Here is a 24,535-nt window from a genome sequence, read left to right as displayed (position 1 = left end):
AAAATCTGCCACCTCCAAGCCAATTATCTTGCAGTGAGTACCGTCAGTGACACTAGACAATAAAAGTGCGTCACCAAATTGCATCCACCAAAAAGAGCTCCGCCTCAGATCAGAACAAACACTGACCAAAGTGCCATGCAGGACGAGGTGGCACAGCGCAGAGTGCTGCGCTCCCGCCGCAACTCGGACCTGGACGACGACCCGGAGGTCTACGGCACGCAACCGCGTAGCAACTACGAGAACCGCAAGTGGAGTATGGAGGAGACGGTCGAGGTGGACGACGACAACGAGGACCAGTGGATCAGCAGCCCGCACACGCTCACCGCCGGCTTCCTGCTCATGCTCTGGATCGTCTACGCCGCGTTTCACGAGCCTGTGGCGCAGCTTGAGGACCCGGCGGAGCAGTACGCGGCCGACGTGAAGCGCGGCGTCAAGTACGCCTGCGCCTTCTTCCTCACGTACTGCACGCTGCAGCTGCCCGACGGCCACTTCGTGCGCCCGCACCCCATCGTGTGGAGGCTGCTCACGGGTCTCTTCATCCTGTACGAGATGTTGCTGATCCTGTTGCTGTTCCTGCGCACCAACGATGCGCGCCAGTTCATGAAGGTCTTTGATTCGAGGCTCGGAGTCGAGTTGCCGGAAACGTCGTACGCTGCCGACTGCCGCGTGTTCACGCCCGAGAACCCGGACTCGCAGTTTGCCAACATCAAGGCGACGTTCTTGGATCGGTTCGTGATCATGCACTTCTTCGGATGGATTGTCGGGTCCATTATGGTCCGCAGCAAAATGATCTCATGGATCTTGAGCGTCATGTTCGAACTGTACGAGATCACGTTCAGCCACTGGTTGGCGAACTTTAACGAGTGCTGGTGGGACCACCTCTTCTTTGACATCTTCACGTGCAACGCCGCGGGTATCTACTTGGGCATGAAGATCTGCCGCTACTTCGAGATGCGCCGCTTTAACTGGGTGGGCATCCGCAAGATCCCCAACTTATCGGGCAAGGCGAAGCGTGCGTTGGCGCAGTTCACGCCGGCCTACTGGATGGCGTACGACTGGAAGATTTTCCGATCGGCGGAGCGCTTCTGGCGCGTGATGTCGATGGTGACGATCCTGTCCATTATGATGCTCAACTCGTTCTTCCTCAAGACGGTGCTGTGGGTGCCTGCGAGCAGCAATGTTAACATCTACCGTCTTGCTATCTGGTATTCGGCTGGAAGCTACGCGGTGGCGGAATACTACATCTTCTGCTCGTTCACGATGAGCTACCGCGGAGGCAAGAGAACACCCGTCAAGAAGTTGGGCCCACGCGCGTGGCTCGGCGTTGCGGTTGTTCTCACCGAGCTGCTGGTGATTTTCAAGCATGGCCAAGGCATGTTCACGGAGCCCTTTCCGCTCTACGTGAAGCTCATTTGGGCAGCGATATTTGCGATCCTTGTTGGTGGCTCGACGATTTACTTCATGTTCATCAACAAGCGCCTCGAGACCGAGGAGAAGAAGACGCAGTAGAGCGCATCGAGCAGCAGCACGAGTACCGGTGAAAGGTGACGCACGTTGTTTGGGCAAGTCGTGAACAGGTGTTAGGAATGAAGAGATAGAGGCAGCTACATGTAGGTAAGCCACCCGCAAAACAATAGAGCGCCGTGGAATTTGATTGTCGATACAACCGCGCGCGCTCGGAGGAATGCGCGTGTCAAGACTCAATCGTAACATGGGAAAGCAAACATGCGGTCCATTAGTAAAATAACAACTGATTACATGCCAGCGAACACTCGTCGGGAGGACGTGTCACCTACACGAGAGAGGCTGCAAGCGCGAGAGCACGCCCAGACCGCTCAATGTGAACAACGCGGGGGCGCCCAAGCAGCTCCGCAGCCTTGTCATCGCTCTCCAGTGCTTCCAACTTAGTGGTGGAAGAGACGGAGGTTGGAGAAGGCCATGGTAATGCCGAACTCCTCGCAGGCGGACTTCACGTCAGAGTCGCGAGTGCTGCCACCAGGCTGGGTGATGAACTTGACGCCAAGCTTCGTGGCGTGGTCAATGGAGTCACGGAACGGGAAGAAGGCGTCAGACGCGAGGCTCACGTCCGTCAGCTTGTTGAGGAAGTCCTCCTTCTCCGCAGCCGTAAGCGGCTCCGGGACAGTCTCGAAGAGCGCGTTGAACGTCTCGAGCTCAGCAGGTGCCATGTCGCCCTCGATGTAGCGCACACGAGCGTTCACGCGCTCCTGACGCTTGACGCCGCTCTTGAAGACAAGGCCCTGCACCTTCGGGTGCTGACGCAGGTGCCAGATAGCGACCTTGCGACCAGCGAGCTTCACGCAGTCGACACGCGACTGCTGGCCGGCGCCCACACCGATCATCTGGCCGTCCTTGGCGTAGCCCACCGAGTTCGACTGCGTGTACTTGAGCGTGATAGCAGCCAGGGCCAGGTCACGCTTCTTGGCGTCCGTGAGAGGACCCGCGCCAGTCGTCTGGACGTCCGCCAGGTGCTTCTCGGCCGAGAAGAGGACGTCGTTGCGCTTCTGGGCGAACGTGATGCCAGCAACTTCACGGTACTCAATGTCCGGAAGAGCAAAGCTGGCGTCGGCCTCGAGCACGATGAACTTGCCGCCCTTCTTGGCCTTGAGGATCTCGAAGGCAGCCGGCTCGTAGCCCGGGGCGATGATACCATCGCTCACCTCGCGCTTGAGGATCTTGGCAGTGGCTTCGTCCACGACGTCGCTGACAGCGACAAAGTCACCGAACGACGACAGAGGGTCGGCGTTACGGGCACGCAGGTAGGCGAGCGACAGCGGGGTGAGCGTCACGTTGCCCACCTCGTAGGCGGCGTGGAGGCCGTCCTCGAGGTCGACAGCCACGGCAGCACCTGCGGGGCTCACGTGCTTGAACGAAGCGGCAGCGGGCAGGCCGAGCGACAGACGCAGCTCACGCACAAGCTGATAGGCGTTGGCGGCATCCAGCAGGTTGATGTAGCCAGGGGTGCCGTTGAGCACCGTGAACGGCAGCTTGCTACCCACGCGGCTGAGGATGGCCGCCGGGTTCTGGTGCGGGTTGCAGCCATACTTGAGGGGGAACTCGTTCTTGTACACGCGGGTGACCGTTGGAGCCGCGGAGCCCAGCTGGCCGTTGAGCCACGACGAGATGGCCGAGTCGTACGAGGCTGCGAGAGAGAAGGCGGCAGCGGCGCAGCTGCGACGGAACTGTAGCGACGTGCTGAACGAGTCCTTGTTGGTCTCGAGCTCCTGCATGAGCGTTGGGTACTGCGTGGGGCTGGAGCAGATGACCACGGCCTTGTGGTTCTTGGCGGACGAGCGCAGCATGGACGGACCACCGATGTCGATGTTCTCGATGCACGTGTCGAAGTCGCCGCCGTTGCGCACCGCCGCCTCGAAGGCGTACAGGTTGAGCACCACCAGGTCGATGTTCTGGATGCCGTTGGCCGCCATGTCGGCCTCGTGCTGCGCGTTGCCACGCACGCCCAGCAGACCGCCGTGGATCTTGGGGTGCAGCGTCTTGACGCGGCCGTCCATGATCTCGGGCGAGCCAGTGTACGTCGACACGTCCACCACCGGCAGCTTGGCGTCGCGCAGCGCCTTGGCCGTGCCGCCCGTGGACAGCAGCTCCACGCCGTGCTGTGACAGGTACGTGGCCAGCTCCACGACGCCCGTCTTGTCCGACACGGACAACAACGCGCGCTTGATGGGCACCAGCGAGGCCTGCGAGCCCGTGGACACGGCGTGCAAGATGTGGCTCATGGTGGATTGGAGCTTGGAGACGCTTGGAGGCTTGGAGAATGGGCCACGGAGCTCTTCACTTTGGATGATCTGCACCACTGCTTTGGACGGCGTGTTCGACTTATCTCTAATTGGCTACAAATTAGCATATGCGACACGATTGGTTGAAATAGGAGCCTTGCAAAATGGAGGAAATGAGTGGTCCACATATCTGTGACGTGTGCAGGATCGGTTTGACAAGTTGAAGTCGGAAATCCGCGCGATATCGACGAAAAGGTCTGCGTCGCTTTTCATCGGTTTGCTCTGCTCCTTCTCCAGTTCATTCCTCTTTTTGAGCTCCAGCACACCAGTCTTCACTACCCCCACCGACCGCAGTCCTGCTAGCCATGTTCAAGCGCTCAGTCCTCGCTCTGCTGTTCATGCTGGTTGCTGTCCTGAGTTTCGCCCATGCGGATAACGTGGCTCCCAACATCCTGGAGGAGGTCCCAGCTGGAGTGACGCTCGTCGGTGGCCAGGAGCCCATTCCATCTGCGATCAAGGAGCAGTTCATCGGTGGTGGGCGTCGTTTCTTTCCCGGCTATCGCTACCGTTTCATGTTCCCGTACGGTGGCGGCTTCCGCTATGGATGGCGCTACCCGATCGGCTACTGGAACACGTTTGGTCGCGGCATCTACGGCCCTAGCTGCCTGTTCGGTCGTCCGTTTGGTAGATTCTTTTACTGCTAATCGCGATGGACGGGTGCTGCAGGACATGAACGGACTGAGCGCTACAGAACATGAAATTGATGACGAGACGAAGAAACAACGGGGCGCCACGAGCAAGCGGTGCAGTGCATTTTCCAGTAACGTTTGAGAAACAAAGGCATTGTTAAATCATTGAGGTTTTGTTACATCCGAGGTCTGTGTGCCTCCGTAGCGATGCAACGGTCGAGGTCCTAGCCTTTATACAACCTCGTGCCTTCAACACGAGAAATATGAATGGTTTACTTACCCACACCACCTCGGTATGTCTTCGAGCGGAAGCTACAAATGGCGGCCTCGGAGGTTGGCAAGAGCGTCCTGTTGAGGCACTCGTGGCACAAAGTTGACGATACCATCGATCTTCGCCTTCACTTCCGACGTGATCTTGTCCACGAAAGCCAACGCCTTCAGGTTTTCCTCCAGCTGTGACGGACGGCTAGCCCCAAGGAGTACAGAGGACACGTTCTCGTTCGAGACACACCACGCGAGAGCAAGTTGCGGGAGCGAGCAGCCCAATTCCTTCGCGATAGGCTTCATTTTGTCAGCCATTTCGACTTCTTCTGCAAAGCGGTCCAACGGAACTGGCGGTCCTGCCTTGAGCGTAGTCGTCGTAAGGCGGGAGCCTTCCGAGGGCGCACTGTATTTGCCGGTCAACGTCCCCGAGCACAGCGGAGACCACACGGTGAGACCAAGCTTGTACTTTTTGTACAGGTCCAAAAACTCGTACTCGACCTTGTCGCGCTCGAAGATGTTGTACTGCGGTTGCTCCACAAGCGGGCGAATCAGTCCGAGGCGGTCCGCAATTTCGCACGCCTCCACGATATCCGATGCAAGCCACTCACTCGTTCCCCAGTAGAACGCCCACCCTTGCTTGATGACAAAGTTCATGGCACGAACGGTTTCCTCAATTGGAGTGAGTGCATCGGGGCGGTGGCAAAAGACGACGTCGACATACTCAAGCTGCATCCGACCAAGTGAAGCCTTGAGACCTTCCACGACGTGTTTGCGGCACAGCCCTTGGGCGTTCGGGCTAGACTGGTCCCAGGCGATCGTCCCAGCGAACAGTTTGGCGGTCACCACGAGGTCCTCGCGACTCCAGGCACCCTCCTCGATTCCCCGTTTGATGGCGCTGCCCATGTTACGCTCAGCCAGCGTCTCACCGTAGTTTTCGGCCGTGTCGAAGAAGTTCACGCCACCTTGGAACGCAGTAACCATCATCTTGTACCATGCGTCCGCTGTGTACTCGTCGCTGGCCCACATCCACGATCCAAGGGCAAACTTGGATACTAGCAGACCGGAATTGCCCAGGATGCGGTAGGTCATCTTGGTAGCCTCAGCAGAGTTGGGGGCCATTGTAGTGTACGTTTGTTGGGGTGGGGGTTGTGAATGGTTTGAAGCAAATTCAAAACTGATCAAAGCCACTTGATCAAGTGGCTTTGATAGCTTCGAAGCACCCGAGAATGCATGTTGAAGCGCTACGATGATAAAGTAATCATGCACGAACGAAGTGAAGTAAGGCTGTTTGAGGCCAAAACAAGATAGTGCGAATCCCTGGCCGGAGCCGCACACATGGGGCGAGGCGCAAACCACCGGTTACACGACTTGTGATCGCATCTCTAGCAAAGCAAGCGAATGACAACCGAGACCGTGTGATCTGTCCGAGACTTGCGCTTCATTGCCCTCCCGTTGGTGTATTTGAAGATACCCTCCGCTCTTTTACAACCCTGCAATGCTAGCCTCCGACAAGCACCGGGCTACAGACCAGGCCAGTTTGGCAAATTCTCAGTCAGACTCTCTTCTTCCGTGACGCGTTCAGTCTTAAATAATTCGATGAACTAAACGAACAAGTACATGAGAACAGTACCAAAGCGTTAAGGGCAAAGCACTTGAGTCAGAGACTGATAAAGTGACGTCCACCTGTTGATCCATCATGCGGGGCTTGGGCGCCGAGAAGCGAATGTACTCGTCAAAGATGGAGCTGAAAGCCCAACGCTGCACTTTGCGCAGCGAACCAACCAGACAACCCGTGCGATGCTGCAAAAACAGCATTTCAGTTAGTCTCTGTCGCACCCAATGAAGCAGTGCGTCGAACACACCTTTCCCTTATTGCGGTGAATCAGCATGGGGTGGTAGCGCACCACGGCCCTCACGCATCATAGCAATGCCTTCATTGACTTCGCTCATGGGCATCTGCTGAACAATAGCGCGCACGTTCAACCACATCTTACACATCAACAACGTACTCGTCCTGCTCTCTCGGTGGGTACTTTGTTTCGTCCTCGTCCTCCCCCAAGTACATGAAGCAAGCAGTACGCCTCGAGGCCCATTGAAGCACCCGTCCATCTTCCCAGAGCTGCTCGAACTCGCGCTTGATCGAATCAAGGTGCGCCTGAGCCGTGTGCGTCTGAAACGCAACTGCGCTGAGGTAGCTTACGTGAGTTAGTCTCTCTTTGTTAGATCTTGCACTCACTAAGTTACTTTTACCTGTTTGCTCTGCAACGTTAGCTCTGCAGGCTTAATATCCTTGTGTCCTCGTTGGTGTGGACTGCGAGCCCCTACAGAAACTGCTCCTCCTCGTTCTTATCGTTAGCCTTGCCCTCCTCGTCCGTCTATCCATCGGATACCATCTCGATTGCTGTAGGCTCGTCGTCGTCAGAGTCATCAGCGATGTCAGCCGGGATATCGACCGGCACAGGCAGCTGAATTCGTTCACGGACTGGGCTCCACGGGGAATGTCAGCAAGGTGCTGTATGTATTCAGCCGAGAGTGTCTTAACCACTCCAACAAATGTCGCCAAACTAGGACGAGGCTTAAGAAAGCGATCGTTGAGCTCCCTGTTAAACCTCTCTAGCGGGTTATTCGTACGTCCCACGAGTTCATTATTCAGACCGACCACGTTCCACACACTTACGTCGTACAGTTCTAGCCACGCCCGCTGGAAGTAATCCCAGAACCCACGCCACTTAGCTTTGGAATACTCGATTCCAGCTGCACCACAACGCTGGCGAATCTCACGCTTCACCCATTTAATGCCATTCTCGATGAGACTCTACTCAATGACAGTAAGCATGTCGAGAACACCACGCGCCATAGCTATACCGCACTCCTTTTCCGAGATCAGGAACCTTTTCATAGCGCGCCTGTGCGCCTGTTTCAGGTGGAAAAGGCAGCCGATGACGATCGCATTGGGGAATTGCGTCTGCAAGGCATCAATTAGTGCGCTCTCGAAGTCGCATACTACTTCAGCAGGCTCCAACTGTTGATCCGTGCCTTGTACGACAAAGTGTATCATGTCCCAAAATGAATCCCTACTACGAGAAGCGCTCAACACGTAGTACACAGGTACAAAGAGCCCCGAAGCTCAGTCGTGCACCATAATGACCACACACTGTTTGTAGCCACGGGGTGCGCAACGGAATGTACCGTCGACGAAAATTGTAGTTCCATGGTAGCGCAGTAGATTCACAAGGGAAGGGTGCGCCCAACCAATTAGTCACGTTGGCTTGTTTAGATTCTCTCGGTTAATCGTGACGTAGTGAAACTGAAAGATGGAAACGGCTTCGTTCAGCGCCAAAGAAAGTGGCGGAATTTCAATTGCTCCATGTACATCTTCACTGAAGTGTCAGCACCTCGCTTGGTACACACGGCGAAGAACTTGGGGCTCAGATAGCCCGCGCACGACGTTTCCATTATCTGCACCGTAAAATTCAATTCGCACTGCATCCCATACGCGTCGCGCAGGAAGCGCAACCTGTTCGACGGCCATCGTGTCAACTCTATCCTTCATTGTACTATGACGTCGGCAAGGCTATCCCCAGTAGCATCGACCTTACGGCAGGTGTGGGGACGCCCAACCGTGTAGCCCATCGTTCCAACGAAGAACGCCATGGTCCCGAAGCACCCTTGAGGCCAATGGCTGCAGCGAAACGATATCTTCCTCGACGACGCCCATGCACGCGTATACTTGTAGCCACCGAAATAGCAAGCAGTCTTCTCTTGACGCACTTGACCCCTGGTACGCCCCGGTACAACACTTCCTGAAGGCTCAAAACCGCCGGCGTTGCCCGGGGGATCTTGTCCTGGCGATTGCATTTTGCCAAATGAACCTCCTTCACGCAAACACCTCCCTGGTGGAGGGGCCACGTGGACTACAGAAAACCATGCATTTTCAGATCCCAAAGCTGATCCCTGCAAAACCGACATATGTACAAAATCTGATCTGTACCGTATATGATCCCTACTGGAGGTTATCGGTAGAAGAACCGGCTGATAAGCCTGCTCGACCGGTGCCACAATGCCACACCTGGGCTGCAAGCTCTCCCATCGTTCGTAGATGGCGTAGTAATGGGCGACCGTCCGTCGATTCCAGCCCGGGTGCTCCTCACAGACGGCCTTGATGTCCTTCTTACCGGTCCGGACGAAAGCAGCGCAGCACTGGGTGATCCAAAACTCCAAAACTCGGGATCCCGAAAACCTCAAATCACCTTCATCTCCTCTCCATTTCTCTCTCGTCCTCACCGCAAACAAACTCTTGAGCCAACGAAGCTCCAAGCCGCCACGCAGAACAGCTCCGTCTATTGTGGTGATTGTGCAAAAGCGCAAAAATTCAAGTTGCAGAATCCCGGTCCTGTGTGTGTTGACGCTACAGATGAACATTACCGCGGGTATCTATCTCAACTTTCCAGTTGTTTTGCAAGCCAACAGACCACATGTGCTGGTCATACTCAACGACGTGTGCTCCAACAATAGGACCATGCAATACAACAGTCTGGGTTCATCTGACTTGGACTCGTCTTGTTTGGGCTGGGCGTGAACGATGGAGTCGATCCCGTGCTGCGGGCGTGTCCCGTGCTTTGATGCAGCTGGGTAATTTTCTCCCCATTCTGGTATCGCTTGCGAATCTGGAACTTCTCTGATGGGGTTAGTCGCGGACGGGCAGCGTACTTCCGAGTTCTGTAGGCATTCGGTATGACGTGTGTACATTCGAACGGTGGCGAGAGCGGCGTTTTCCGCTACTCCCCGGCCTGGCCGAGGGGACGTTGGCACGCTAGCGAGCGTAAGAGAAATTGGTCAACTTCAACCAGACAAGCTGGGACGAGGACGCTGCCGTTGGTTGAGGTTTAGTCTCACGAGGCTTCTCTAGAAGAAACCTGTTCATTCTTTTGATTCCGAGAATCTACGGGCTGCGACTCAATAACACTCCTGGTGCTTAAGGCTGTTGCCTGCACCACCTTCAGTGCCAAGTGCTCTTAAGTCGTTGACTTTCTCTTAGAGCGCGACAACGTACTGGGGGGGACGAATTGGCTGGAGGAGTTTTGGGCAAGTGGAATTTCTCCGACTGGAGGGACCTGGAGCGCCCGACATCGTTTTTTATCACTACACCGTTTTGTATGGATAACTTCGCCTGTGAGACTTCATAAAATCAAAAAAATGCTAAAACCTGTGAAAACATATGCCATGCAAAAATTTGGTTTCAAAGGTTTGGCAAACTTTTCGCGCTCAATTTGTCAACGCCATCAAGTCTCACAGGCGAAATTATATAAACAAAACGGACTTATCCATTAAAAAACGGATGTAGTGATAAAAATTCCCGATATGATTCTGTATTTATACCCGACACTTTAAATGCATTTCGCAATTATTGCACGATGATGGCGACGCTGTCGTCGTCGTCCGTGGTGCTTGCAGGCGACCCAGCGCGCGTCAAGGCGGCGGAGGAGGAAGATGGAGAGTACGAGGAGCTCATCCCGCCCGAAAACTTCGCCATGATCGAGAAGGGGCTCTACCGAAGTGCGTGATTCCCGCTACCAATGGGCTGATTGAGTCTATATGATGGATCATATAGATATGACGAAATGCAGGTGGATTCCCCAAGAAGAAGAACTTCGCCTTCCTCAAGAAGTCGCTGCAGCTCAAGTCCATCCTGACGCTCGTGCTGGAGGACTACCCGTTGGCCAACACGGAGTTCAACCGCATGCACGGGATCAAGTTGCTGCAGTTCGGCGTGCCGGGCAACAAGGTCAGCAAACTTTAGATATATTTCAAGTGGATATGATATTTCTCATATATGACGAAACAGGAGCCGTTCGTCGACATCCCCGAGGACGGCATCGTGGCGGCGCTTAAGGCCGTACTGGACAAGCGCAACCACCCCATGCTGATTCACTGCAATAAGGGAAAGGTGTGTTCGACGCACTGCTTCATTGGGTGCGACAGAGACTAACTGAAATGTTGTTTTTGCAGCATCGCACGGGTTGTCTGGTTGGTTCGCTGCGCAAAGTGCAGCGTTGGGCTTTCAGCTCCATCTTTGACGAGTACATTCGCTTCTCGGCGCCCAAGCCCCGCATGATGGATCAACAGGTGGACGTCACTTTATCAGTCTCTGACTCAAGTGCTTTGCCCTTAACGCTTTGGTACTGTTCTCATGTACTTGTTCGTTTAGTTCATCGAATTATTTAAGACTGAACGCGTCACGGAAGAAGAGAGTCTGACTGAGAATTTGCCAAACTGGCCTGGTCTGTAGCCCGGTGCTTGTCGGAGGCTAGCATTGCAGGGTTGTAAAAGAGCGGAGGGTATCTTCAAATACACCAACGGGAGGGCAATGAAGCGCAAGTCTCGGACAGATCACACGGTCTCGGTTGTCATTCGCTTGCTTTGCTAGAGATGCGATCACAAGTCGTGTAACCGGTGGTTTGCGCCTCGCCCCATGTGTGCGGCTCCGGCCAGGGATTCGTACTATCTTGTTTTGGCCTCAAACAGCCTTACTTCACTTCGTTCGTGGCAACTTTACGGCGTACTAGTACAAGATGTCTAGAATTCCGAAGCCAGGACCGCAACGGGCCGGTATCAGTACGCGACTCGGTGGCTGTACGTGACTCATCACCGACGGTGGTGCCTCTTTTGACTGCCTCGACAGAAGTCGTAGGTATTTGAGTAATCGTGTGCCCTGAATTATGGTGTGTGGTCGCCTTCGTTCGCGTTGCCAACGCGCGGCAGTGCTAAGAAGCAAATTGTAGCGGAATATCCATAAAATCTCCAACATATCTCGTCTCGATTTGGAATATCCAAAATAATCGCTGTTTCAGGAATCCAATCACGACTCAATTTTCGCTTTTCTATCAGAAAATGGACGGCTTCGTCAAGGACAGCACTGCCACTAGCGATGTCGACGCGGACCCGCGGCCTGGCAGCAAGCGCAAGCTGGCGCGCAAGTCGCTGACGCTTCGCGAAAAGTCCATCGCCAAGAGCTTCTGCGAGCAGAAGGTGAACGATTGCAAGACACGCGGGGAGCTGGCGCCGTCCCAGGAGCTTCTGCGCCGAGAGGTGGCGACGCAGTTCGGCTGGTCCGTGGGCCGCTCGACGCTGTCTAAGATCATCTCGATGGATTGGAAACTGCTGCGCGGCGGACAGGAAGGAGGCGACGCGCCCAGGAACCCCGACATGAAGCGGCGTCGACGTCCGCTTTTCCCGGCGTTTGAAGCGGATCTCGTCAAGTTTATTACGGCTCATCTAGGTGAAGATGAAGGCAATGGGAGTGTGACAGATGCAGGAGGAGAGGCGCAGTCTAGTAACACAGGTGGGGTGAGCAATGCAGTCAATGGAGAGAGAAGAAGTGCTCCTCAACCAAGTGGAGGTGGCCAGGGACGAGTGCTGACTGAAGCGCTGATTCTTGAGGAAGCGCAACGACTGAAACAAGTGCATAGCGTGTCGGATGATAAGCTCGTGCTGTCGGTTGGTTGGTTGGCAAGATTTAAGCACCGCCATTGTATTCGTCTACGAAAACCTGCGAACAAGGTTGCGCTACCGCTGGAACAGCCGCTTGGAGTTGATCCAGGTAGCTCGGAGTCAGCACCAATAGGTGCTTGGAATGCAACTCTCTTGGCTGCTGGTTTATCGCAGACACAAGTTGCAAACGAGTATTCGACCATGACTGAGAACTCTGTCGAAGATGGTAACGAAAATCCTTCAAACCAACAGTCCGTCACTTTGGACTCGACAGTGGATTCAGCACCTTCAATGGCCTCACAAAAATCAGAGCTGTGCTCCGCGCAATGGTATCAAGAAAAGGCAGCAATGCCTTCATCGACGAAAGCTGCACGTCTGGAGCAGCTCCCCGACAGTATTCGTGGGCTCGCTTGTTCGTGTCAAGGCTCAGCCACGGATGACGATCTGATAGGTGGCATAGCTGGGGTACGTGTTGCTGTTGTGGGGTTCGGCAGTGTCGCCAAGGCTTTCCTCGCAGCCGCGTCGGTCGGAGCCAGCGGATTTGTCACCTGCGTAGAAGCAAATCCTGCGAGTGTTTATTTGGCCGAACAAGCTGCAGAGAGCTATTGCCTTGAAACACTGGGGATGCCCGACGTGAACATGAAATTCATAGTCGGAGAATATGGTGGTATGTCATCGTCGTCAACTGAATTAGGCGGCGGCGCGTTGAAGAAATTATTGGGTCAAGCTGACCTGGTCATATGCAACTGCTCGATTCAATCGTTGGGGTTTCCAGCGAGCAAAAACACAATACTGGAACTGGCGTTTAGCTTGGTGAAAGTAGGTGGAGAGTTACGGGTGACAGACTTGGTCTGCTCTAGACGGCTATCATCAGCCGAATGTGAGGAAGCACGCTTTGCTATGGAAGCGAGTGCTGGAACGGACAGCTCACCAAGAATGGATGCAGGCTCAAAGCTGTTTAATCAGAAACTTCTATTGGGTGCGCCTTACATAGGTGATCTGCAACGCTTGTATCGATCTCTCGGTAGCGACGTTGAGGTTCGCACTGTAAGTTGTAACGCAGAGGAAGCATCGGCAATTGATACCGCCGTAGCCTCGTTGCTACCATCGCTTGCTGATGCTGGCGACGTAAGGTTTCGTCGGGTTACTTTCCACGTGTTCCGACTAGAGGATTATGAAGACCCACCCGAAGATTATGGCCACACTGCAGTTTTCAACGGCGATAGCATCGAGGACAAGACTGGTGGACTTGCAGATTCGTTATTGGCGTATCGACTTGATGATAATTGGGATTTTCAGAGGGGTGTGTGCACGCCAATCGATGGCAATACTGCTCAGATTTTGCAAACGAGTTGGATGCATCGCTATTTTTCAGTGAATGGAGATCGTTCCAGGCATCGTGGCCCATTCGTGGTTAGCGCTCACTCAACAAGCCCCTCGCCACCAGCTTCGTCAGTATCAGGGGGCGCACTGCCCTCAAATGGAGTCATGGATGCGTCAGTTTCTGGTCAATCCCCCCATGCGATTACTTCTCCCACTGAGCCCCTGGAGATGGTGGACATTTAACGACATGATTTGCGTCTGAATGACACACTGCTGGTGGAATATATATAATACATTCCCAAGCTTCTATGCGCTGCAATACATCCTGATGTGAAGCTACGATTGAGGACTAAATTGCGGAGCTGTTTGCAGACGGGCAGACGCCGCGGATCTTACACTCGCTGCACTTGGGTCCGCGTGGAAGGCAAATAGTCTGGCCAAAACCAACTAACAACGGGTTTATGGGGCCCCAGTGTTCCTTTGGCAGCCAATCCTCCAGTTCCTGCATTTTAGGGGTCAGCCAGACTGATTTCCAGTTCAACATGCATCATCTTTCGTACGGCTCGAGTCTTTTCGGGGTTCTGCGACTTTGGGTTGTTCTTGTTCCATGTCTTCACCCATTTAAGGCGATTTGAAATACGGTGGACGTGCGTGTCCACGCAAATTCCAACCGCACTGTGTTCAAGAAACACCAAGTTAGCAAGCTACCGGTAGTACCAGATGTAACAATGCTAAAGCGCGACATACTTGTTCCACGCGCAATTCATGACAAGCGTCGCCATTTTCGGCCCGACTCCAGGCAACCCAATGAGTCCCTCATATGTGTCCGGAATTTCAACGACGTCTTTCCCATCGGCTTCAGCCTGCTTTCTCAAAATTGCAACAGTTTGCTTGATGTACTTCGCCTTGTGATTAAAGAATCCCACAGGCCTGATCAGCTGTGCGAGTTCCTGCTGGTCGATTTCGAGCATCGACTCCACAGTCAACCCTATCAACACAAGCGAAAATCTTCAGTTCTTACTACACCTTGTCCAGAAGACAAATATCCAGCTCACCGTGCTTAATAAGACGACCCATTGCTGCGGCATTGACCGGGTCTTTAGTCTGGCTGCTCATCATGGCCGCGATCAGCACGTGGAAGCGACACTCCTGCGGGGGGAAGCTCTCGTCGAAGAAGACCTGCAACCACCGCGTAACACTTAGCCACCCGACCCTGTGTTACAACCTCTAGCCCTCTAAAGATGCACCTCGCAGCCGTATTTGTCCACCTCTGCGTCCTTGTTGGCCCGCATCTCCTCAATCCCTCGTAGAATCTCCTTCCAGTTGCTGGGCTCCTGGCGAGGCACTCGCTTCTTGGGTTTATTCTTGCCAGCAGCTTTCTTTGCCCTTTTATTGGCCTGTGGAGCGTTTTTCTTGTCTTGCTCGACCTTCTCGCGCTTTACGCCGCCAACTTCTTTTGCTTCAGTTTTGATACGATGACGAGAGGGAGGACGCTCCACCTCCGTCTTGATGACGATTTCTTTCCGGTCAGCCCTGACATCGCCGTCTGCAGGGCCCCTGCTGCGTAGACGCATGATCCCTAGTCTCGTTACGAGGGCCTTGGTGGCGGATGAAGTGGCGGAAGCTCGTCCCAGTGGGAGTAAGATGCTGCGCATCAAACAAATGCACCACCAACATTATTTATGTAGGACTTATGTGGTGCTGTGGTCTTCACACGAACTACAGCAAATACAGCCAGACTCGCGAGTTCGAAGGAAAATCGGCATCTTTGACTTCCTAGGTCAGACAACTCGTCTGGCATGCCAATCTCTAAACGCATGTTAGACAACAACAGTTGTAGAGGCAAAAGGACAAGTGAGCTGCAGTACGGTCATCCTGTTTGTTGGCGCTTGAAGTTCACAGTGTGAACCAGCGATAAACATCCCCGCGGGATGTAACGTCGCGACGTTCGAGCACGCCGTACGGCGGCCGTACTACATGTTGTTAAAGTATATGCATCTCCGACGTGCCTACGCTTTATCACAGTACTCAAGTAGTACTAGGGATTTGTATCCCGTGCAATGTAGACCAGTCAAGGTATGGGTTATTATCCCCTCCGAGGACTTCCAGTCCTCAACTTCTCAGCTTCTCCTCCAATACACAAGCCATCTTCCAGGCCGACTTCCTCCTCAAGAACCCTCTCTTACCTCACTCTTCGCGCTATCCTCCGCTGTCCTAATCCTCTGCAAATCACACATGTACTATTAATATTGTATAAGCTTACGGTAAAACTGTACCTCTGTATCCCTTGATGTGCAATGTTTATTGTGAATCACACAACTTGTGATGACGCCCCGTGCTCAGCAGAACCGAACGTTGTCACCTCATTTGTAAAACAAGCATGAGACGATACGCTGCTGTGTTGGTGCTCGCGGCTGCCCTACTAGTTGCTGCGAGCGACGCATTCTCGACGACTCCAGACTCTGCCCAGATGAAAGGGACCCTCGGTACAATTCAGAACGCTGGTCCAAGCAAACGGTCCCTGAGGGAAAGCCCACCCGATGGAGGTGGAGAGGAAGACGACAATGCGGAAGAAAGAGGGGTTGTGAGAGCGAAGACGTTGGCGTATTGGAGCAATCTCGCAGAGAAGTGGGAAATGCAAACACTCGCGAAGAAGCTGCGACACAAGGCTTGGCTGAAGGAGGGGAAAAATCCGCAAGCTCTGGCCAGGGAGTATGGCTTCCTTGGAAAAAGTTTGGAGGAGCTGAAGAAGGACCCGACATATCTGCGCTACGAGGGGTTTGACGATCTGTGGTTACTAGCACAAAACAAGAGAGGTACCATCCTGAAGCCCGAAGTTTGGATGAAGCAGATGGACGAGCAAGAGAAGAAGGCTGCGCCAAAAAAAAATTAAATGAATAAAACGGTTCTTGCGTCACTTCGTGTGCATGCAGAGTTTTCGTTGAGGGGAGGTTCATCTTGCAGGTTCATACAAACTGTCGTCGACGGAGTTTGTACCAAACGGGGTGCGGCTTGCCTAGAACCTCGACGCCACGCGTCCCTGCATCCCCCCCCCCCTGCGTCGTTGGCTGCTGCACATTGTATCTCGGTTTCCATAACCCGACGTTGCTGGGATTTCTCGATCAATCGAGCGAGCGAGTGGTCGATCGATATCCCAGGCTGGGGCTCAATGAGCTGAAGTGCAGTGGACGATATGTACCGAAATGATTGCAGCCTTCATAGTGTACGTCACACCAACTTTGCAGCGCTCAGCTCTGCAGCCAAGGATGCCGACCGCGAACAAGGGCGTGCTGGTCAAATGGTAAGCGACTTGACCCCTGGTGGATGAAGCGAATGCATGGCGCTGGAGTTTGTGTCTGTCCTCACTTCCATCTCCCTCTCTAACTCTCGTTTTACGCAGCGACCCGGCGACGAAGCAATATCTACTGCACCTTAACGAGACGGCCGTCCAGGTTGGTCTTTCAATGGGAGTTTAGAGGATACTCGCTTATGCTGACAGTTTGTATCGTGGCTGTGGACTGCAGCAACGCTTTGTGATTGAAGATCTGGACGACACGCACCTATTTATTGTGCCAGACCCGAAGGTCATCGCCTTCATCGAGAAGAAGATGGACGAGTGGAACGAGAAGAACACGTACCAGCCACCCACTCAATAGATAACATGATATCTACGACATCTGTATCCGATTCGGGTGCGCAAAGGGGTCTGTGCAGCTTCGGTTGCTCTTCTGCTCTCATAGAAAATGGACTGCGGTCAATCAACGTGTTTGTTTCTTAGTGCTTCGTTTTAGGCAAAATTGGTCGACTTCTGCTTATTGCTGCTAGGAATTTACTTGGCAGTACAAAAAATTCCCTTCTTCACCACGTGCTCGATGGGAGGGTCGCCCATTTCGTAGATGATCTGCTCCCACTGCGTCGCACGCATCAGCACCAAGTCGCCCTGCTTGCCTACTTCCAGACTGCCGTGCGTGGCGGAACGGTTGATAGAGGCGGCAGCGTTGATGGTGGCGCCTACAAGTGCCTCTTTCATGGTCAAATTGAACTGCACACATGCCATGTTCATGGTCAGCGCCATGGAGAGGCAGTGTGCGTTCGGGTTGTAGTCACTACCAAGAGCAATTGGGACGCCAGCGGCGATCATGTCACGAGCCGGCGGGTTGGGCAACTTCAGGATGTACTTGGTGGTAGGGAGCAGCACAGCAAACACAGGCTCTGGCGTGTGTGCCGCCATGGCTTGAAGATCTTTAGCCGTCAGCATTTCACAGTGGGAAATGGCACGTGCACCAAGATCAGCAGCTATACTACCGGACTGCATGGGGTGCATCTCGTCACCGTGGAAGTTGATCTCCAGTCCAGCCTTCTTGCCGGCCTCCAGAATGCGGCGCGTGTCATCGTGCTCAAATACTCCCTTCTCACAGAACACATCGATAAATTCAGGCGAGATGGTGCCGTCCTTCTTGGCCTGTACGAGCGCCGGGATCTGCTTGCTGACGATGTCCTCGGTGGCGGCGGCGGCAGTCATGCCGTCAGGAACCGAGTGACCGCCCAGGTAGTTCGACACGATCTCCACCGGGTGGGCATTGACACCCGTCGATGCAGCGTGCAGCACGCGCAGCATCTTGAGTTCTGTGTCGGTCTCGAGTCCGTAACCGCTCTTGGCCTCGATGAGCGTGGTGCCGCAACGCAGCATGCGGTCCATGCGTGTACGCAGCAGCGCCAGCAGGTCCGCTTCCGAGCTCATCTTGGTGTGGCGCACCGTGTTGTTGATGCCGCCGCCGCTCTCGTGCACTTCCATGTAAGTGGCGCCAGCGAGCTTCATGGCGAACTCGTTGACGCGGTTGCCGCTCCACACCGGGTGCGTGTGTGCATCCACGAAACCGGGCAGCACCACCATGTCGCGGGCGTCCACGTCCTTCTCGAAGCTCACTGGCTGCGGCTGGACGCTCAGCCACTTCTCGACGTCTGCAGCAGAACCAACGGACGCGATCTTGCCCGCCTGATCCACGATCAGTGACGCATTTTCGAGCACAACTAGCTCCTTCTGGGCGGCGCCAGCCTTGAACGGCTCGCCATGCGCACAAACCTGCACGATCTGGCGCGCGTTGGCAATGCGCAGACGGAAAGAGCTCATCGGGGAAGCGGGGTCGTCGCAGCGGCAGGAACTGATGGAGGAGGCGCGGCAAAATCGCGAATGTGCATCAAATCGTCGGCGGCAAGTACGTGTACCCATCCAGTAGGATGTTGAAGTGGTTCCACAATCGCGTCCAATCAATCGCCTAAATCAATACATGATATGTTGCTTAGATATTGTCCATCTTCTTTAACAACTGAAATAATATATAAAATATTTACCGTGATACTTGCTATTACGATAAAATGGCGGTAGTGTTGGTTTACTATTGAGTATAAAGGAGTAGTAAACAGAGTATTCTATAACGATTGACGGCTAAACTGAATAAAGTTGATTGCTTAATACACATATACGATTTCGTAAAATTCCAAATAGTAGAGGTTCAACTTCGTAGCAATCACCAGCAGGCACTTCACTTTGCCTTTTGTGTCCATGCGCGCAGCCTTCATTCGCTCTTTGGGTGGCCCGTTGACACCGCGCAAATACTCTGCATTCTGCTCCCCGCACGCGCACCACCATCACTCAGCATCCACCATGCAGCTCCCGCACTCCTCCGCCGCGTACGTGCTGGCGCCCGAGCTCACGTGGACCGGCGACCGGTTCGAGCGCGACGTGCAGGTGTGCGTGGGCGCCGACGGCCTCATCCAATCCGTGCAGCGTGCCGCTGTCGTGGACGCTGCGTGCGTGCACGAGCTCCCGGGCCGCGCGCTGCTGCCCGGCATGGTGAACGCGCACTCGCACGCGTTCCAGCGCGGCCTGAGAGGCCTCGGCGAGACGTACCCCAAGAACTCGACGCAGAGCAGTTTCTGGACGTGGCGCGAGGAGATGTACAAGCTTGTGGGTGGCATGAGCGAGCAGCAAATCTACGACCTGACGCGCCAGTGCTTCTCCGAGATGCGCGACGCCGGCATCACGAGTGTGGGCGAATTCCACTACTTCCACCACGGTCGCCCGGGCGAAGGCAAGAACGGACACGCGTTCGCGTACGACGAGACGGTGCTGCGCGCTGCCAAGGATGTGGGTATCCGCATCGTGCTACTGAACGCCTACTACGAGCACGGCGGCTTTCAGCGCGCACCCATGGTGGAGTCCCAGAAGCGCTTCAAGGTGGACTCGCACGAGGTGTACTGGAACCAGATGGACGCACTGCAGAAGCTGTTGGCGGATGCACCTACCCAGTCGCTGGGTGTGGTGGCCCACTCGATGCGTGCCGTGGAGGTCCCGGATATTGTCAAGCTGCACGAGGAATCGGTGCGTCGCGGATTGGTCTTCCACATTCATCTGGAGGAGCAGACGAAGGAAGTGGACGACTGCAAGGCCGCACACGATGGAGACACTCCGATGGCACTGCTGCTGAAGAACTTGACTATTGACGAGAAGTTCACCGCTGTGCATTGCACGTGGACCCAGGCAGACGAACTGAAGCAGTTCGTGGACAAGAAGGGCAACGTGTGCATCTGCCCGCTCACGGAGGTGAGCTAAGTGTGTGTTGAGATTTTTTCTGTGTAGCTATGCTTATATCCTGTATCTCTTTGTTTAGGGCAACCTGGGAGACGGCTTTCCGTTTATCGCGAGTTGCTCTGATCGTGTTTGCCTCGGCACGGATTGCAACGCTCGTGTGGACATGTGTGAGGAAATGCGCTGGCTGGAGTACGCTCACCGCCTGCACGAGAGCAGGAGAGGTGTTTGCACTGACGCCACGTCGGAGACGGATCTGGCGAAGTTACTTTTCCGCTACGGCACCAAGAACGGTGCAGAATCGCTCAATCTGAAAGTGGTAAGGCATTGCTCGAACCAAGATAAGCTTTAACCGAATGTGTATCCTTTTAACACATTTTTGTGTTTCAATGCAGGGTGAAATCAAGGAGGGGTATGCTGCCGACTTCGCGTTGGTTGACATCGAGGAAGAGCAGCTGAAGTTCTCGACCCCGTCGTCGCTTATGGGTGCGTTCATTTTCGGGGCCAATGGCTCAAGCGTTGTGAAGGCGACATCTGTAAACGGACAGTGGCGTGAGACGGTCTCGAAGACGCTTCAGCCGACGGCTGCTGCTAAGAGTGCTGCAGGGTCTGCTGTCTCCGATGAACATCAGGCCCAAATTGAGGCTGCTGCCGCACTGGCGGATGCCAACAGCGACGACGTTGTGAAGCTTGCGATTGGCCTCAACAGTATCGTCTCGACTTCTGGAGAGGAAGCTGCTGTAGGCAAGGCGATTGCTGGCTGGCTGACTGCTCGGGGTTGGCGCGTGCATATGCAGAAGGTTTCTCCGCAGCCCGATGCTGTGGTGAAGGCCGACAGGTACTTATTTTTCATAGGCAAACTGAGCTGGTTTATTTGACTTACCAGCATGTGCCTTTGCGTGTGTTTAGGTACAACGTGTACGCTACTCGAAGCGATAGCAAGACCCCGAAACTTATGTTCAACTCGCACATGGACACCGTTCCACCGTATCTTCCCCCTCGGATCGACAGCACAACGCTCTACGGACGCGGTGCCTGTGATGCTAAGAGTCTTGTTGCTGGTCAAATGATTGCGGCGCAGAAGCTTGTCGAGGCTGGTTTTGGCGACGACGTTCAGCTCCTATTTGTCGTGTCTGAGGAGACCGACCACAGCGGTATGAAAAAGGCAAACGAGTTGAATGTGAAGCCGGCTCATATGGTTGTGGGCGAGCCTACTGCTCTGAAGATGTCAAAGATGCAGAAGGGTGTCCTCAAAATTCAACTCACGCAGGAGGGTGTTGCAGCTCACAGCGGTAGGGCAGAGTGTGCTTACTTGGCCTGAAATTTGTCGTCAACTAACCAACCTCTTCTGTGTCTGATCGGATAAGGCTACCCACACTTGGGCGACTCGGCCATCGATCCGATGATCGACGTTCTGTACGACTTGAAGAAGGAAAGCTGGCCAACGACTGACGAATACGGGAACACGGACCTCAACATTGGTATGCTCAACGGCGGCCAAGCCGCAAACGCTTTGGCGGAGCAGTCGTCGGCGATGCTCATGTTCCGTTTGGTGACAGATCCCGACGTCGTTTACAAGCGCGTTGAGGTAAGCGATCAAAATGATCACCGTGCCTAGCATGATATACTGACTTGCATATATATAATTGCAGGAAATCGTGGCCGGACGTGTGGGCATGAAGCTGTACACGGCTAATGCTCCGGTGCACTTGACTACCGTTGATGGCTACGACACGGGAATCGCATGCTTCAATACAGATGTGCCGTACTTTGATTTCGACGGCAAGGCGTACTTGGTTGGCGCGGGTAGTATCACGGATGCTCATTGCCCTCGCGAGTTCATCATACTCGAGGATCTGAAGAGTGTTGTCGGCTACTACTTCACGCTGGGCAAGCGGCTGATCGAGATCGGTAAATGAGCTGGCTGTTACCATACACGTTGGTTCAGATTCGTGGATAGAATTTGTAAAAGGCATGAACAACTAAATGAAGATGTTCTCCACTAAAGCTCGTATCATGTAATACGAAATATTACGCAAATTGGGGAGAAACATTTGCTTTGCTACCTACGGCAATGGACCTACACTGGAGTCAGAGTTTTCCCAGCATGAGCTTTCAGATCGAATTGTATCGGATCAAGATTTCCCCACTCGGAGCGCCACTCTATACTTCGAGTGGAAAAATCAACACCAACGTGCTTCTGATAGCTCTCAAAACTTCGCGCGGTCCCTAAGGGATGCTTACCAACACTAGATGCATTCCCTGGGCCATCACACGCCTCATCAGCCTGTAGCAACTGTTTGACGAACTGAGCTGACGCTGCGCGACAGGTTTTCGTTTCCTCATTTTCCAATTCCTGGAAAACAGGGCGATACGCTCGCGTCCAGAGGTGGTAGACCACAGTTTCTGAAGGGGTGAAGAAATCCCACCCGGAAGTCCAGAGTCGCGCGGCCATCGAAGACTCTTCTCCGAAAAACAAGAAACGCAGTGTTTCGTCGTACGGAACTTCCGCAATCACTTTTGACGACGAAAACGCAAAGCCAGCAGCCCAGAAAAGTGAAGACAGGGGTCTACACATATCAAAACACGCAACGTAAGCATACCAGTCACTGAACAAGTCATAGCATGTAGAGGCACTCGTAACATATCCACACACTTCGTCGTTTTTTTCGCGAGTATTTTGCTAGTTTGGCGTAGCAAACTGTCCTCGTCGAACGAGGACGCACAAAGGAGTGTGGGGCGACACTCTGCTGAGACCTATAAAAGAGTACAGAACCGCACGCAAAAGCGCAGTTAGCTATTTTGTAAAAACGAATGTTTGGTGTCAGGTCTTACCTTGTTTGGAAGCGTGTAGCCTAGCGGGTACGTCGTCAAGATAGACTTTGCCGACGAACATTTTCCCAGCTCATTGATCAGGAAACAATCCCATCCAGGACGAAAACGCATGTGACTATCGATCTGAAGATAATACTCTTCTCCCTGCCACACCTTCTGTGCCTGGGCACGCGCTACGCATGGACCCGCAGCCATCTGATAGTCTACGCAACGCACACGAACCTTGCTTGTAGAGTATTTAGTCTTCAAGTAAGCATGAGTATCGTCTTCAGCGTCCACCTGCAAGCAAATTCCGATAGAAATTCGGTCCGGAAACGTTGCTTGTGCAAGCAAGTCATCAACTGTGTGCCTGCACTCTGAGTCACGGTAACTTGGAATCGCAACGAAAATGGTAGCATGCTGGGTGTGGCTAATCTGATTTCCTGTGACTGAGGGTAGTGGACGTGGTACAGATACGTCTGCACTTCCTGCAAGCTTCACGTGAGAAGGCGACAGCTCAGGTGGCTTGCCGTAATACCATATTGTCACAGCCTTGCGCTCGCGATAAGTCGGCAACACCTCGTGCTCGACATCAAGGCTCCGGAACATCACGAGCGTATCCAAGGTAGGTGGGATATCCCAGTTACTCTCTGGTAAGAGTTGGGCCCCTTTCAAATGAACGCGTAGCTGGCCGCCATCTTCCGTTTCCCACTGATCGTTCAAATAGTATACACACGTAACGAGACGGACGAGTCCATCCTTAAACATCCCACCTCGTTCGTCTCTTTGTGCGTTCGAGTACGTGTCAAAGTGCTTGACAAATCGGGCTCCATCTCCTGGCTGAACAGCACATTACACAAACCCACGTCAGCTCAAGTCTATCAAAGACTCCAATCACTACAACGTACGAAGATAGCAAATTGCGTCGATACAACATTGCGCAGATCCAACTCGGGCGAAACTTGTTTGAGTCCATACACCAGTGCTTCCACTTGTCTGCGGAGGTGCAAAATCGCTGGACTAACGTTCTTCTCCCCCTCCTTGAGCGCGTTCAGATTGCGCGGCGTCTGAATCCAATGGATCCTGTCTCCTCTCACCGCCCGATCGTTGCGTAAATTTTCTCCAGCGCCAACCTTCGCCTCATGGAACGCCTCGCTCTGCGCCAGTTCCGTCAACGCGTCTCTCACTGCTAGGGCGTTTAGTCGCCCTAGAAATCCCTCCTTCACCACGAACCCAGGAGACTCTGGATGTTGCAACGCTGCAAGTCACCAATCGTACCATTAATACTAGTGCCATTATCAATAATTGGAGCTTCAGCTCACGCACCGAAGAGCTCCGACGGATTGAGCCCCAGAGAGCTCGGAATTGAGGGTTTGGCGCGTATCTTCGCCTCGTTAGCAGCAGAATGGGACCTAGGGCTCTGCTGCTTCGGCTGGGGCGCTGTAGTAGCGGTAGGAGGTGGTAATTTGGTCCCTAAAGAGGCCTCCACCAGCGCTTGAAGCTGCGGCGACAGCGTGTTCAGCAGCGTCTTCGGCTCCATGTTTTTCAGATGAGATTTTGGACCCAATAAAACTCGTGTTTCTGATTCCACTCGAATCAGATTGCATATC

At 53.9% G+C, this 24,535-nt stretch overlaps 11 protein-coding genes across 11 annotated transcripts; 6 read left to right on the top strand and 5 right to left on the bottom strand.

Moving 5' to 3' along the window:
• Nucleotides 1-135: 135 nt before the first annotated feature.
• On the top strand, nucleotides 136-1,509 carry KRP23_8570 (CDP-diacylglycerol--serine O-phosphatidyltransferase 2; the record flags this gene model as incomplete). Its single annotated transcript, XM_067894025.1, has 1 exon — nucleotides 136-1,509. One exon carries the CDS (start codon nucleotides 136-138, stop codon nucleotides 1,507-1,509), a length of 1,374 nt encoding a protein of 457 aa, XP_067743499.1.
• A 395-nt stretch (nucleotides 1,510-1,904) lies between these two features.
• On the bottom strand, nucleotides 1,905-3,755 carry KRP23_8569 (Bifunctional purine biosynthesis protein ATIC; the record flags this gene model as incomplete). Its single annotated transcript, XM_067894024.1, has 1 exon — nucleotides 1,905-3,755. The coding sequence occupies one exon, from the start codon at nucleotides 3,753-3,755 to the stop codon at nucleotides 1,905-1,907; it is 1,851 nt and encodes a 616-aa protein (XP_067743498.1).
• Nucleotides 3,756-6,228: 2,473 nt separating this feature from the next.
• On the bottom strand, nucleotides 6,229-6,597 carry KRP23_8568 (putative tyrosine-protein phosphatase DSP4; the record flags this gene model as incomplete). The annotated part of the gene is made up of 3 exons (XM_067894023.1): nucleotides 6,229-6,309; nucleotides 6,392-6,508; nucleotides 6,571-6,597. The coding sequence occupies 3 exons, from the start codon at nucleotides 6,595-6,597 to the stop codon at nucleotides 6,229-6,231; spliced, it is 225 nt and encodes a 74-aa protein (XP_067743497.1).
• A 3,525-nt stretch (nucleotides 6,598-10,122) lies between these two features.
• KRP23_8567 (Tyrosine-protein phosphatase DSP1) lies at nucleotides 10,123-10,997 on the top strand (the record flags this gene model as incomplete). Its single annotated transcript, XM_067894022.1, has 5 exons — nucleotides 10,123-10,264; nucleotides 10,336-10,493; nucleotides 10,554-10,655; nucleotides 10,718-10,834; nucleotides 10,917-10,997. 5 exons carry the CDS (start codon nucleotides 10,123-10,125, stop codon nucleotides 10,995-10,997), a joined length of 600 nt encoding a protein of 199 aa, XP_067743496.1.
• Nucleotides 10,998-11,599: 602 nt separating this feature from the next.
• Nucleotides 11,600-12,408, top strand: KRP23_8566 (uncharacterized protein; the record flags this gene model as incomplete). The annotated part of the gene is made up of 2 exons (XM_067894021.1): nucleotides 11,600-12,308; nucleotides 12,374-12,408. The coding sequence occupies 2 exons, from the start codon at nucleotides 11,600-11,602 to the stop codon at nucleotides 12,406-12,408; spliced, it is 744 nt and encodes a 247-aa protein (XP_067743495.1).
• Nucleotides 12,409-13,871: 1,463 nt separating this feature from the next.
• KRP23_8565 (Endonuclease III-like protein 1) lies at nucleotides 13,872-15,096 on the bottom strand (the record flags this gene model as incomplete). Its single annotated transcript, XM_067894020.1, has 5 exons — nucleotides 13,872-14,024; nucleotides 14,083-14,197; nucleotides 14,270-14,510; nucleotides 14,578-14,701; nucleotides 14,770-15,096. 5 exons carry the CDS (start codon nucleotides 15,094-15,096, stop codon nucleotides 13,872-13,874), a joined length of 960 nt encoding a protein of 319 aa, XP_067743494.1.
• Nucleotides 15,097-15,902: 806 nt separating this feature from the next.
• On the top strand, nucleotides 15,903-16,415 carry KRP23_8564 (Secreted RxLR effector protein; the record flags this gene model as incomplete). Its single annotated transcript, XM_067894019.1, has 1 exon — nucleotides 15,903-16,415. One exon carries the CDS (start codon nucleotides 15,903-15,905, stop codon nucleotides 16,413-16,415), a length of 513 nt encoding a protein of 170 aa, XP_067743493.1.
• A 373-nt stretch (nucleotides 16,416-16,788) lies between these two features.
• Nucleotides 16,789-17,178, top strand: KRP23_8563 (General transcription factor IIH subunit 5; the record flags this gene model as incomplete). Its single annotated transcript, XM_067894018.1, has 3 exons — nucleotides 16,789-16,823; nucleotides 16,923-16,974; nucleotides 17,047-17,178. 3 exons carry the CDS (start codon nucleotides 16,789-16,791, stop codon nucleotides 17,176-17,178), a joined length of 219 nt encoding a protein of 72 aa, XP_067743492.1.
• A 173-nt stretch (nucleotides 17,179-17,351) lies between these two features.
• On the bottom strand, nucleotides 17,352-18,653 carry KRP23_8562 (putative imidazolonepropionase; the record flags this gene model as incomplete). The annotated part of the gene is made up of 1 exon (XM_067894017.1): nucleotides 17,352-18,653. One exon carries the CDS (start codon nucleotides 18,651-18,653, stop codon nucleotides 17,352-17,354), a length of 1,302 nt encoding a protein of 433 aa, XP_067743491.1.
• A 534-nt stretch (nucleotides 18,654-19,187) lies between these two features.
• On the top strand, nucleotides 19,188-22,030 carry KRP23_8561 (Peptidase M20 domain-containing protein; the record flags this gene model as incomplete). The annotated part of the gene is made up of 6 exons (XM_067894015.1): nucleotides 19,188-20,126; nucleotides 20,194-20,430; nucleotides 20,507-20,949; nucleotides 21,021-21,403; nucleotides 21,479-21,699; nucleotides 21,764-22,030. The coding sequence occupies 6 exons, from the start codon at nucleotides 19,188-19,190 to the stop codon at nucleotides 22,028-22,030; spliced, it is 2,490 nt and encodes an 829-aa protein (XP_067743490.1).
• Nucleotides 22,031-22,191: 161 nt separating this feature from the next.
• On the bottom strand, nucleotides 22,192-24,465 carry KRP23_8560 ([Skp1-protein]-hydroxyproline N-acetylglucosaminyltransferase; the record flags this gene model as incomplete). The annotated part of the gene is made up of 5 exons (XM_067894014.1): nucleotides 22,192-22,681; nucleotides 22,768-22,868; nucleotides 22,947-23,765; nucleotides 23,834-24,183; nucleotides 24,252-24,465. 5 exons carry the CDS (start codon nucleotides 24,463-24,465, stop codon nucleotides 22,192-22,194), a joined length of 1,974 nt encoding a protein of 657 aa, XP_067743489.1.
• Nucleotides 24,466-24,535: the final 70 nt, after the last annotated feature.

Source organism: Phytophthora ramorum, assembly GCF_020800215.1.
Source record: "Phytophthora ramorum isolate Pr-102 chromosome Unknown Phyram_PR-102_s0007, whole genome shotgun sequence".
NCBI lineage: Eukaryota > Oomycota > Peronosporomycetes > Peronosporales > Peronosporaceae > Phytophthora > Phytophthora ramorum.
Note: the sequence above shows the minus strand (reverse complement) of the source record. Positions and strands in the feature narration are given on the sequence as shown.